At 40.1% G+C, this 14,288-nt stretch overlaps 2 protein-coding genes across 3 annotated transcripts in view; both read left to right on the forward strand.

Annotated features, from left to right (window-relative positions):
- Nucleotides 1–11,813, forward strand: part of ACAP2 (ArfGAP with coiled-coil, ankyrin repeat and PH domains 2) — a 64,051-nt gene extending 52,238 nt beyond the window's left edge. For both annotated transcript variants that reach the window (XM_084291712.1, XM_084291713.1), the window contains 6 exons: nt 61–153; nt 1,435–1,622; nt 1,971–2,080; nt 3,115–3,225; nt 3,468–3,529; nt 8,378–11,813. In XM_084291712.1, the coding sequence (XP_084147838.1) occupies nt 61–153; nt 1,435–1,622; nt 1,971–2,080; nt 3,115–3,225; nt 3,468–3,529; nt 8,378–8,481 (668 nt within the window). In that variant the 3' untranslated portion in view covers nt 8,482–11,813. The remainder of the gene's footprint in view (nt 1–60; nt 154–1,434; nt 1,623–1,970; nt 2,081–3,114; nt 3,226–3,467; nt 3,530–8,377) is intronic.
- An 867-nt stretch (nt 11,814–12,680) lies between these two features.
- The window catches only part of XXYLT1 (xyloside xylosyltransferase 1), a 38,006-nt gene continuing 36,398 nt past the window's right edge, over nt 12,681–14,288 (forward strand). Inside the window, exon 1 of the mRNA XM_084291802.1 lies at nt 12,681–13,101. Coding sequence (XP_084147928.1) covers nt 12,724–13,101 — 378 coding nt within the window. The 5' untranslated portion in view covers nt 12,681–12,723. The remainder of the gene's footprint in view (nt 13,102–14,288) is intronic.

Raw genomic sequence — 14,288 nt, forward strand, 5'->3', positions numbered from 1 at the left:
GTCTGTGAAACGTAGGTAACTTACGGTCTGCATAGTAATTCCCATTTTTCCCCCAAACAGTAAGAAGCAGTGACAGTGGGATCCAGCAGAGTGCTGATGACAGCAGAGAACACCTTGCCTCTACTATATCAGCTAACAGTTTGTATGAACCAGGTGCTCTAGGCTTCGTACTTTAAGATGAAGATTTAATCTTTTTTTTTTGCTAGCATGTTCATGTCAAAATGATTAGTGCTTGATGATAATGTTCACCTCTCTTCTGTTCTGGTGTTCTGAAACATTTTAACAAGGGTAGTAATTGCCTGAGTGACCTTTTTTCTCCTCCAGACTTGGTACGGAGAATGGCATAGAATCCTCCTAAATAAGTTCAGAGAACTTCTTTAGTCAGATGATATTGAGCCCAAACTTAATTTTTTAGTGGATGGAGCAGTGCTTCATTTTACTATCGAAGTGCCTCCAGAGAAATTTATAATAATTTCATAAATGGTTAAATATCTGGAGAAAGAATTCCTGTTAAGTCACAGACAATAAACATTGCATGTTACTTGAATGTCTTGCTTAATTTTTCAGTTTTCTATTTACATTGAACAGACCATGCCCTTAAACATTACTGCTCTTTACTCAAACTTTATAGAGTGATAAAATTATGTACTATTATTATTGTCCTGGGCTGACAGATATATGGACTATGGTTTATCAAAATATCCAAAACAATTACAAAGCAAGCTTATTCTAGTACATCACAGCACTCTGAGGTACATTTTAAATGCAATAGTTCACAGCTGTGGTTTGTAGGCAAGCAGCGTGGGGCTTAGATCCTCTGACTCTGATCCTCTGTAGAAACACTTATGATGCTGTAACTCATGAAAGCTTATATGTAAAAATGTTTTTACTTCCCACACTCCACTCTGTGTTACTCTTTTCAAGATGAAAGATTATGCTGTAGTCCAAAGGACTACAGCCTCAGCAAGTAACTGGTATGTGACAATAGTGTCTTTTAATGAAAATTCTTAGAACAGGATTAGCCTCATTATATATTCAGGAGTATCAAACTGTTGCAGAAAGATATATTTGTATGACTGCATCTCAGCAGGCAATTATTTGTATTCATATCTTCCAGTATGGGACAAGATGCATTGCTTGGCTAATACCATTTCTTAGAAATGACATGGAATAGGTAGATTGAAGGATATTCACACACACCAGTAACATGGAAGGAAGGTTTCCTGGGCAGTAATAATTCTGTGAAGTGTCCATGCTTGAATGCTGGCACAAGCTAAAGGTGTGTGTGGTGACTTCTGGCAAAGTGCAGAGCGTTTAACAAAGTCAGAGCTGCCTTATGCCAGAGAAGTTATGTCTTTGGTCAGAATTCTAGGAGATACCTTACAGAAGCAGGAATTACAGGTAAGCAATGTATATATTTCTTTTTCCTTTCAGAAGGAGACAAGCAAGAGTCTTCTGTGTTCTTTGACTCCAAACAGCTTAGTCCAGGGTTGCAGCTTTATCAAGCTGCTTTTGAGAAGAATCTTCCTGATATGGCAGAAGCATTAGCCCACGGAGCTGAAGTAAACTGGGTCAATATAGAAGAAAACAAAGCAACACCACTCATTCAGGCAGTGCGAGGGGTATGTGGTATACAACGTCCTGACTGATGTGGGGAGGGGGGGAGGGGAAGGGGAGTAATAAGGATATTTGTGTCACTGCTTCTTCTAAACTGCTTGCTTTGCTCTTGTACGATAATGTCATGCTGAAGATGTCTTTACAAAGTTATCTCAAAGTTGTTTCTGAACTATTGCTGCTTGCTAGTGCTATACATGTAGTGTTTAGCACATGCTAGCAGCGTTTAAACTTGATATGGAGGCAATCTTTTTCGTTCCCTTTACTGCATGACTGAGAAGTGAGATGGCAGGACAGGTTTGGCTCTGATTCTAGAGATCTGATGTTAAATTGTTTGTTTTGCGCTTATTCCACAGGGCTCATTGGTTACTTGTGAATTCTTACTACAGAATGGTGCCAATGTGAACATCAGGGACACAAAAGGAAGAGGACCCCTGCACCATGCCACAGTTCTAGGACACACTGGGTAACTCACTGTTCCAGAATCTGTAAAGGGCTATTTCTACTAACACAAAGCTGCTTCACTTCTCAATATATTCAGGCATTTTAATATATTTCAGGTGATAGAGTTTCTTCTTAAAATTTTGTAACGAGAAAATAACATTTTTGAATGTCTCATCTGCTAGCAAAGCACATGACTATAAACACTTCAGTCCATTTTGGAAAAATGTGCATTTAGTAAAGTTTTGGAATAACATAGACATCTGGTGAAGGCTCATGAGATGTTTCTCATTCTGTTGAGAAGTATGGTAAGAGTAAGAGAAATAGGGGTGAGTGAGGCAAGACGTTTGTTTCACCTGACCTGTGTGTTGCTCAGAAAGTATTTCAACTCAAAATGTATCACATCACATCCTGAATTTTGCAATCATGGCTTTTAACTGAAACTCCATGCCAGCTCAGCTCAAATGAGGACATCATCTGTTGTGTGGTGCCCGTGCTTTTTGCATGCATCAATCCTGAAAAAGTGCAAGTTTACAGCTTGAGAGAGTTTGAGGTGTAAGGTTAGTCAGCATGCCATGTTTATGTAGGTGAAGAAATGTGTGTACACATGCATATATATTATATATGCACATATATAGATGAAAAACAGCAGAGAAAAATCAGATCAGTTTCTACAGAGTAAAACAGGCACCTGTGTCTGAGGATTCTTTACTGTATTGATTTATTCTGATCAGTATTTCTCTTCTGTTGTAGTAAAAAGAATGAAATTTTTTGGTTCTGTGACCTAAGATGATAAAGAAAGGCAGAGGCTTACCTTCTAAAGGGTTGAGCTCCTTGCTATAATAGCATGATTTGACAGTTCAGTTATTCCTCTTTGGAAAGATAGCTAAAAGCTTTGCTTACTTCTGTGTTAACATCTTAATTACTGTAGATGAATAGTGCCATTTTGAAATGTTCAAGAGACTTTTGGTAAATTAAGTCAAATACATTGCATCCAGCTTTATTTGCTTTTTTCTATTATTGTTGTGGAAATTGTTCTTAAATTATTTTTCTAAACAGACAGGTGTGTTTATTCCTAAAACGAGGAGCAAACCAGCATGCCACTGATGAAGATGGGAAAGATCCATTGAGTATAGCTGTAGAAGCTGCAAATGCAGATATTGTAACATTGTAAGTTGTATGTTATGTTTTTTTACTAAGTGTCTTAAGTTTTCATATCATTTCGAGTTAAAAATGTAAGAAGTGTCAAAATTCCTTTATGTAAAAACGTAAAATGTAGGAAGAGCAAAAGAAAATTCAGAGTGCAGTATCCATAGATGACCTTGCTGTTGAAGTTCATAAATGGGACTTTACTTGCAGTTGTCTTCATTGCTTTAAAGGTGACATTATTCTTTTTGTTTCTGAAATCACAGGTTGCGTTTAGCAAGGATGAATGAAGAAATGCGTGAATCAGAAGGACTCTATGGACAGCCAGGTCAATACTCTACTAATAACCATACTGAGATGCAGTATAAAAAGTGTATTCAGGAATTTATCAGTTTACAACTAGATCCTTAGGGTCTGAATAGAATTTAAGATAGCTTCATACACTAATAGTTTTTATAAGCGTTACACACACATTAAAGCTTCATTATGGTGCGGTTGTGTCAGATTATATAGGGGACCTGAAAGGACAGTGTTTAAAGTACATAGTTATGGTAATTTGATAGTACAACCATTACCAATCTGTTTTGCTGTTTGTTGTATGGTTTTCTCCTACTGACATTCCACTGAAACTCATGTGATGTTAGGATTTACCTGACAGTTAGAGCAGCCTGTTAAGCCAGGTTGCTCAGAGACACTTGAGGAGTTCATGTTATTACAGGATACCATTCTTCTTCTTGTGGAATGGACCTGTTTTTATTATTTTTTTAGGGAAAAAAAAATCCTTCTACACTGTACAAACATGTATCAAATATTGCAAAATAACTCCAGACAAATAGGAAAGCATTATTTCCTCCATTTTTATTTAAAAATATTTTATGTTAAGATACTTAACAGAACAGTTATTCTTAAGTACGTATTTTTGTATGCATAATATCTTACTGTTTGATTTTTAAAAACAAACATAAAGCACCTGGCAGGCATTTGAGGCAACCAGTACAAGAAAATAAGGTTGTTTAATGAATCTGTGCAACTTACTCTCAGGCAGTCAGTCTCTATTTATACTATGTTCTGATGTGATATTTATGTAAGCCATTTCCTCTATTATGTTTACCTAAGAACCTTATCTAATCTCATGCAAAGATCAATAATGAAGGCACAGTTGATTGTCAGGTTAGTCAAGGTAGGCACAAAAACATTGTCTGCTGGGCAGTAGTGGAAGAAAGACCTTACTTTTAAGGTTGAGTGAGTACTCTTGGCTCGCTCTTACGGAGCATTTGTGTGTTTGTCATTAATTCATAATGACTGTGTGCTTATATCTTTTACCAGTTTGGGGCTGGAATATACTCAAGGGGCAATGTTGAGTCTCCTGTCAGTATCCCAGATTAGTGCTATCACAACCAAATGTATGTATTTCACAAAGTTTCTCCTGAAGAGTAGATGTTCTGCAAATTTATCTGTAAACAAAACCAGGAAAGTCAAGTTAAAACCATGAAAGTACTAAAGACACTCAGACATTCACAAGCTCTCTCTGGAGGAGCAGAAAACAATTTAGAAATGAATACTCAATTGTGAGCTTAATGAGGAAGAGTTCTCCACTCTAAATGTAGCAGGTTACATACGTGGAGAGGGGAACCTATTACCTGTTTGGTTATGTTGAATGTGAGGCTGTTTTCTGATATAATGCATACTACTTTACTGACAGCCTGAAGGTAACAAGTATTGAATTATTTTTGAATCTTCTAGTTCTCACTTGAAGAGGTAAAAATAAAACTTTCAGTTTAAAATAGTGAAATGGATTTATTTTAAGGGAATTAGGTATTTTGATTCAAAAGCTATGTGCTAAATCATAAATGAATATTCTAGATTGCTTAATTGACATGTCAAAAATTGAAAATTATTATGAAGTAGAAAATGTTTCTATAGTTTGTACAAAAAGCCAAAGTTGATTCCTAAATATTACAAGGCTTACAGTCTAATTCATAAATTCAGGCACTACGTACATGAAAATAAGAATGTTTGTTCAAACTGAAGATGGGGTGGAGACTATTCCCTGTTATTATTGTTTAAAAGATTTTTAGATTCTTCAGTTAGGCAGATAAAAAGCAGGTGAGCCTTTTATTGAAAATATCTTGACCTTTTTACCAGTCTGTATTACAGTAGAATCTAGGGACTGCAGCTGATGCATTCTGATCTAGATATTTTACAGACAATTTCCAGCCACTGTAAATGGGCAAGACTGACGGTGGAAAGTAGAGCCACCGCAAGGGGTAGAGCTTACCTAAAATCAAAGCGAGGGTATTGTTAGAATACCTACTGAAACTCAGACCACAAGCTGTACAGCACAGTGTCCCAGCCAGATGATCCTGCTGTATCTTTGAATACAGCAATATTACTTGCTGAGGTCTATTTAAAAGTTGAAGTAAATATTTGAGTGTTCTAGATGTTAATGTCTCGCTAGCCTGCTAGAAGGATTGTGTAAATGTGTAAGTGTAAGCACAAAGCCCCTCTGCTGTTAGAATAGAACAGTTAGTTGGAAAGGACCTTCAAAGAGCATTTAGTCCAGCTGTTAGGATGTATAAATACCCTTACTTGGTCATAGACAAGGCAGGTTTTTTCACTGCATAGACGTGTTAAAATACCTGCATTACCCTTATTGTAGAACTCCTCTTTTCCAAAATTATGATTCTAGAAAAAAATGAGGATTTTTAAGACAATTGTGTGTTTGTTGGGAGATATGTGAGGGTAAATATCGATGTAAGAATGTCATCACAGTGAAGCTAACTGCATATTGCTCAGCTTTAGTAATGCAGTTGATAATTACTAATGTAGCTAATAGCGTCAACATCTCTGATTTAAATATACCTGCCTGGTTTGAGCTACTTAGGGAATGTATATATTGCTTTGCAAAGTACAGTTGGTCTTCCAAAATATTCTTAGAATGGGAACTAGCTGAAACTAGCTTGTTCCACAAAATGGTCGTTGCTGGTGGTAGAAGCCATATGCACCATTGTGCTGTTTCTTGTATAATACTTGAGTGCTCATCTTCTGGTGCTACAATATGTCTGCTAACTATTTGATATTAGTACTGCTACTTTTCTCTTCCTATTTTTTCTTGAATGTATGATGTGTGCCTTTTAATTTATTCTGGTGTTAAATGGTAAAGCAGTGTTATAGTATTTTTGTATATAAAATCAGCACTTTAGGGAAAACATTACTTGGAAAGGGAATTTCCAGAATTAAGTTTTAAAGTAAGATTTTAAAATAATTATAAGGTTTACAGTATTAAATATTTTAATGCAGCATAAAGGGGCACTTTATTTTAATCTATTTTTGTATGTAATATTTTTGTTATGTAATAGCCAAAAACAGAGCCACAATGTACCTTGCAAAAGTAGCTTTTGGTTTTTTTCTTTCAATTTTATTTGAAAGAATACAGCAACTTGAACTACAGTACTAGTTCGTGAATGGGACCCATTTCTGTAATAAAAACATAGTTGCTTTGCTTGCATCACACAAGCTTGATTCTCATTTGTTCTCTTCGAACCTGTTCTTTTGATGGATGTTACAAACTCTTCTTTCATTCAGTGCTTATCTTTCAGTGCAAGCGGTTACCAGAAACTTAATGATAAAACGTGTTGTATGCCCGTTTGATCTCTAGAACATACTTGAAACTAAACCTGAAAACAAAAGGGAATTCTACTAGACCTAAGTTTTCCTAGTAGAGTAGTGTTGAATTCATTTGTCCTTTAAAGTCTGGGCAGAACTGCGGTTACACTTTCATATAAACCCATGTGCAGTGTTAAGTATTTGTGGAAAGTCAGTTGTCATTTCTGAAAGTGTTTTCAAATGAATGCAATCTCATCTCCAACACTGGAAAAGGATAATGGTTCTAATATTGGAAATGTATATTAAAAAAATGGAAAATCCAAACAGTGTAACTCTTCACTGTAGTACAGTCTATAACATAAAATCCCTTGTAAGTCTTCCCTTTTGAAACTAGTGGTGAAACGATGCTTTTTTTTTCTTCCATAATCCTGTTGGGGGTCGGGTGGGGGAATACACATGACGGTAGAGATTTTGGGATGATTCTTCTGTCATATTATTAATCAAGGTATCAGCAGGGAGCAGTAATGCTGGGAACTTATCCCATGCAGTCATCCATGTTGGGAAGACAGCAGCACAATTTGGATGGCTGAACATTTCCTGACTGGACCAAATTTTAATTCCCTTTGAAGTCAATATGGTACGGTTAATGTTTTAAAATGAAGGTTAATTCAAGGCCCAAAATGCTGCAGCAGATTAAAGAAATGTGAAAATCTCCATTTTAAGATGGTAGAAGAATGACTTGGTAGAAGAGATGGTAGAAGGATGAGATGGTAGAAGAACGACTTAAATATTCTATCTGGATTGTGGTTTTCCTGTGTAGATAGAGGAGGGGATGGAGACAGAGCAGATAAAAATTGCTGCCTGCTCTCATTTTGGAATATTTGCACTAGTAGTCAGTTGGTTTTAGACACAAAGGGTAAAGATAAGCAGCAAACAAAAAGATTTTAAAGAAAATATCTTCTAGGTTTATCAAAGTAATGATATATGTCCGATAATGCATCAAAAATTTATACTTATGTAAGTAATAGACCAAAAATGTTTATGAACAATAATTTTCCTGGTTACTTAGGATTGCTTTTTTTTTATATATACTCTTGTTTGCTAATTGTTTCTTTCATGGAGAGTTTTTTATGGCTGTTAGACTTCTGACCTCTGTTTCCAAGTAAATCTTTTTTTATGCCATAATTCTAATTTACTGATGAGTCTTGGTTAGCATGTCCTTTCCAAAACCAAGTATTTTTTCTCTGATAGCTAATAAACATTTTTATTTTTATGTTGCTTAAAAACGCTTGCACTTTTCCTTTCTAACTCTGAACTTTCCTCTATGTGGCTGCCTTTGAGGTACTATTTCAGGTATAGTTTGGCTTTGTTTAATTTGCTTCTACAGAATGTGCATGTGATTAAACAGTCCCAGTTCACATCAGCATCATTCCATCTGTGTAAGAAGTCTTTACACATTACTATAGATGTTACTACAGTAAATGGTAGCATGGTAAGGTGTCTGTGCAATGATGGATGATGTTAATTAACACAAGTGTTTAAAATTGTTTCCCCTTTTTCTTCCTTCTAGGAGATGAAATTTATCAGGACATTTTTCGTGACTTTTCTCAAATGGCATCAAATAATCCAGAGAAGCTAAACCGTTTCCAGCAGTCAGATTCCCAGAAGCCTTAAGTGTCAAGAAGGAAAAGAACCTGCTCCTTCTAGTGCAAGTCGTCTTTAACAGAATGAATTATGTGCATTTTGTTAGATAGTTTGGATAAAATGACCACTCTAATGTAGCTGTAGATCATGGTAGCTGGGGAAATGTGTAAGAGTTTTATGTTCCACAGTACATATACCTCAGCAGCTGAAGAAAACGTTTTAAAGTTAAAGGAATACCTGCTAGCTTGGTGTAGAAATAGGACCAGTTAGCAAGTATGAAGTTCATCTGCAGCTCGTACTTAGCAGAGCATAGCTGTATGTATTGCAGACTCTGAGTGGCAGGATGACCGGATCCGCTTTGCTAATTAGTATCCTATACTGTCATCGGTCTCACTGCTGCCATAAAGATGTGCCTCTGACAAGAAGGTCTAGGTTGCATTTTCTTGGACTGTTTGGAAGGGAAATCAGGTAATGACTTACAGAATTGTCCTTCTGTTTGTGGGCCTGTAACTTTTCTTGTTCCTACCCTGACTCTGGTTAGAGGTAGGCTGTTAATAACAAGATGTGGTAACTTCTCTTTTGCAAACTCTTTTGCAGCAGAAGTTTTAACACCAGGCTGGCTTTTATACTAGTGGCTGCAGGTCAGTCACGATCAGTATATATCCTGGAGGACCAAATTCTAAGAGTTAGTCAATTTTCTTCTGCACCCCTCTTCTCCCCTGAGCCCCTTCTAAAATGAAGATTGCTGTGAAGGAAGTAACTTTTAAATGAGCACTTGGAACCTTTAATGAAAGAAATAAATGTAATCCTGCTGGACATGATATGGGGTTTGTCAGTATTTTGACACCAAAACTTGAAATTTGAGACATACAAGTAAAAATGGAAAGCCAAAGGAGTCTGTGTAGAACAGTCACATGACAGCTGTTTGTCACCTTTTCTCTTTGCTGTTCTCACTACTAGCCCTAAGCTGCATATATAAAAATGCATATGTAGTACAGCTACCCTAAATTTAGGTCAATCAATCCTTTATAGCACAGCATGGTAAACATAATCTACAAAGGTGTGGATGTATGTGTGTCTAAACTAAGGCTTGCAGAAGAAAACCTAGGAATTATACTGCACATTTTTGCCAAGTAACAACTGAGAATATTTTCCAGCTGTATTGAGGGCAACAACGCAAGTTGCTTTTTTTTGATGAGCTCCACCTGCTGATGTGCATGCACAAATGGTGTCTGTAGATACATGCTTGTGTATCAGGTTATGTGCTACTAAAATAATCACCAGAAGCCACAAACCAGCAGATGCAATTCTTCATATTGTATCTGTCTACCCTATGGACAATTTAAGGAGAATTTTTAAGTTACATACCATCAGTGTGAGTTTTTTATAATCCTATTAGCCATGGCAGTATGCTAACCTTCTGTTTAAGTGCATTTAGGAACTGGCTTTTCTCCAGGCTGGCTTGTATAAGCAAAATTGGGTAAAGAATTTCTGTAAATTGTGGTAAAAACTGAACTTCCTGGCATGTTAAGTTTTTAAACAATGTATTTTAAATATTTATCATTTTGCAGCAAATGTATAGTAGTGCATTTAATCTGGACAATTCTTGATGTGAAGTTAATAGCATCTTAGTGTCCAACAGGTCTTTCCAAGAAAAAGAATCTTTAAAAAAGTTTTGTTTAATCTGTGTTCTAATTACGCTAGGAAAAGCAGACTCTGCCCATTTGAAGAGCGTGTTTCATTGAATAATAAGCAACTTACTAGAAATTACTGCTTACAGATGATTTCATAAGTTTCTTTTAAATAATTGTCTATGAAATGACAATATACTTTGTAATCCATAGTATTTAACAGCAATGGACATTTATTTAGTAGATTTTAGAGAAAGTAAAATTCCCTGTGTACAGATGGGACAATGTAAGATATGGCTATGTATAGTATATAATGTAGACATAGGGTTTTTCAGAAGATTTGTATCCTTTGCCATCTACATGACGGTCGGTGTACAATGTGAATGTTTGGTAATGTACAGCTCCCGAAAGCTTAGTGGCATAATCGCTGTCCTACTCCACGCTGCTGGGAAAATATCCGAGACGCTTAACCAATCTCCACTGGTGTTTTCTTTCCTACTAAAAAAAAAAAAAAAAAAAAAAAAAAACCTGACAAATTTTGCAGGACAATTTTCTACCAACAAAAAGTTTTTTCCCTGTAGCTCTGCTGATTCATCTACTGCTTTCCAGCTCTCGTCTGATACTCTGCAGTATCAGGCTGTTTATGCTAAAGGACTAGTAACGTACCCAATCCACAAATTGTATGACTTTTCAGGAGATTTGGAGTTTCAGTGATTCAGGGAGCAGGTGTATCAATTCTGATCCTGGAACCTCCTTTCCCGATCCTTTTAGGTACACTATGATATCCAGGATAAACTGCATTTTTCAGGCCAGGTGCAATACGTGTCTGGAGATCCTGCTCATCAGCAAAAATCAATATGCCATTAAGTTCCTCAACATGTATCGAGGGTTTAGTCCTGTTGGACACTGGCAGGCTCAGTGCTCCAGGGTCTCTGTACCTTACGGGATTCAGCCCTCGGTAAAACAAAGTCTGATTAACTCCAGTGCTACGGAGATCTGGATTTCCTCAAGTTCTGATTCAAGTGCTGATGTTCTGCACAATAATGTTAGGAAACTTCCATTTCTTTATTGCAGTATGAAGCTGAGTGTAACTCGAGTAGCAGACTGTAAGACTCTGGTATGTGTTAACACCTTGTACCCTGTACCAGATAATGGAAAGCTTCAATTCCAGTTCATGTTTCTCTATATATGAAATGTGTCATCAGTAATCAGTGGGGTACAAAGCAGTAGATTCCAAAAACACTTTAAAATCGGCTTTCATGTGGATTTTTAGTAATTTACTATACGGTCCATTAAAAGATTTTCAAGTATTCCTCCTAGACAGAGCTGGATCATGTTCCAAAAGTCTCTTGGAAAGACAAATGTGTAAGATCTCAACGTATATTCTAATGCGTCTTAATTTCAGAGGTATAACTTACGTTGCGTGTTAAGATGGTATCTGTGGTATCTCCATAGGGATCTGTACTGTTTTGACTGTTCAAAAGGTTTCATGTTTTGTTAATGTTGGTACGATGTATGTAAAACTTCTAAATTATTATACTGAATAGTGCTACTGAATTATATTAGACATTGAAATTCCCGCAAGTGTGGGTGAACACAGTAAATGGTCAAAGTTTCCTTATCAATCAGGACTTAACCCAAAATGGCCATCTTTCCCCTGATTTCAGAGGCTTTGGATTGTACCCTTCACAGTTCATGTTGTCACTGTGTTAAAGGATTGTGTTAACATTGTGTTTTTTGTTTTGTTTTTCCATTTTCTATGGTTTTATATTTTACCAGTTTATATACTGAGCTGAAATAGTTTTAGTAAATGCACCCCCATCTTCCTACTGCTGTCAGCAATTCCCCATAAAAAGGAAGCTTCTCCTGTTTTGCAGTATGCCATCCGTACACATCTGAGTTACTGGAATTCTGCTTGGTAGAGCAGAAACTTCAAGTCACTAAAGAAAAAAGCAAGAACTAGAATAAGCACAGGAGTGACTGCAGCCACCTGTTTTAAAATAGGGTTGTTAACTCTGCATCTTCATCACGAGAACCTCCCATGGCGCAGTGATTACCAAAGGACCAGTTGATCGAGTTACAAATACTGTGCAAGTACCCAGGAAGCAATGCTTTCCCACTGTCAAAATGACCGAGCTGATTCTTTAATACATTAAAAGCCAGTATTGCAAGCTGCCCTCTCTGCCCAGTCCCAGGGTGAGATGTAAGTTAGTCTGTGTGTTTATCGTTCCTGCTTGTACCATCCCCCAGCCTGCTGTGCAGCCACAACCACCTCTCTGACACCTGGCCCCAGAAGGCAGAGCTGGGGCCAGGCTCCGCGTACTACCTTGGCCCATCCCTTGGTTCTGCACACTATTTCCTTCCATGGGCAGCGAAAGAAGCTGATAAAGGAGGAGGACATCCCCCTCGCCTTCCTGTGAAGAATCCAAGTGCTGTTTTCCTAGAAATCACCGAGAACTCACTGTTCCTTCGCCTGCTCTGTCTGAAACGAGCTCTTATTTCCGTGTCCCTGTCCTTGCTTTGAGCACCCAGCAGCCGCACTCCCCCTCGGCCGTGCCCCTGCTCCGTGCCGTGTGCGGGCGGGGCGGGGCCGCGCCTCAGCATGGCGGCGGGCGGCGGGTAGGGCAGGAGCGGGGCCGCCATGGCCGTGGGGCGGGCGGGCTGGGCCCGCTCTCAGCCCTGCGCCCTGGCGCTGGCGGCCGCCCTGGCCGTGTGCGCCTTCTACTACCTGGGCGGCGGCGGCGAGACCTTCTCCACCGCCACCCGGCGGCTCCGAGCCACCCCGGCCAGCCCGGCTCGGCGCGGCCGAGCCCTGCACCTCCTGGTGCTGTTCACCAAGGCGGAGCGCGGCCCCTCGCTGCGGGACAAGGCCCGCGCCGCGCTGCGCTCCCTGCTGCGCCACGGCCGCCTGGGCCGCGGGGACGCGCTGCGCCTTCACCTCGTCACCGACCGCAACAGCAGGGACATCGCCGAGGGGCTGCTGCGGGACGAGCTCGGCCGCGCCGCCTTCCCGCACCAGGTGAGGCGGCCCCGGGGGCTGTGAGGGGTGGGGGGAGCCTCGGGGAAGGCACATGGAGCCCCCCCGAAGGCAGCCGGTGCGAAGCTGGCTCCCGTCAAACAGGGAGCTGGTGAGCGGAGGGGGCACCGAGCTGTGAGACGCCAAGTAGGGACCCTCCCGTCCTGAGATGCTTCTACTCAGAATTAGAAGTTTTCTAATTCTGCCATAGCTCTTTGTTTCTCGTTTTTCAGATGTTTCATGGTAGTCAAACTCCACCAGAACAGCCTGAGGTGTAGCCTGCACGTTGTTCACACACAGCACTTGTTGGCAAATAATCCCATCTCTCTTCTTAACCCGTTGTACTAGCACTAGCACTGCCGTGTCACCCGTAGCAGACACGCTGTGCCTTGCTGAGCCGTCCCTAGCTGTCTGGATGTGGCAGGTAACAGCTTTGGAAACCTTCCCCTGAGGTTTCCAAAGGTCTCCTGAGGACTGGCGTTGTGCACAGTGCTGTGGCCTGCAGTGCCCCGTGGCGGTGCCAGCAGACAGCTGTGGGGCTGCCGTTCTGCCCCAGAGCTGGGGTTGAGCTGGCATTAGGTGTGCAGCGCACAGCTTGGTTCAGGTTTGTGGCATCGTGTCCCTCAGAGAGGTTCAGCTGCTGGGCCGTGACAGCACGTGGATCCCTCATGGACACCCCTGTGGGTGTGCAGCTGCCTTACTGCCCTCTGCTCGTGTCTGAAGCCAAATTCCTCTGCGGGCAGCCTGTCCAGCACTGCTGCTCTGGGAGGGTACGGCCTTGTGGGGCTTACCAGTTAGTGTTGTGTGAGGTGGGAGCGTTCTGTGGGGTGAGCCTGTGTGTGTCTCAGGTGGCTGCGGACTTGCACTGAACCATGGCTCAGCTCCGGGAGTAGTTCTTGCAGTAGAGCTGGGCTGTTTTGGGTGAGATCAAGCAGCATTGTCTGGAGAGTTCAGGTGACATCTCACCAGGGTCTGCTTCAGCAGGAGCTCCTTCCCTTTCCTGCAAGGTGTGATGCCTCCTGGAGATGTTTGGTTTGGTTAGTTGGCCTGGGGCTGGCAACAGACTTCAGATCTCTGCAGTTACCTGGTTTTTAGGCAGACAGTTGGTAATACACACACTTCTGTACTAGTTCTTAGTCTTGCCTGTGATATTGTGACATTTCTGGTGTGCTTAACAGGTGACAGTGCCT

The sequence above is a fragment of the Netta rufina genome, assembly GCF_964035555.1.
Source record: "Netta rufina genome assembly, chromosome: 9".
Lineage (NCBI taxonomy): Eukaryota > Metazoa > Chordata > Aves > Anseriformes > Anatidae > Netta > Netta rufina.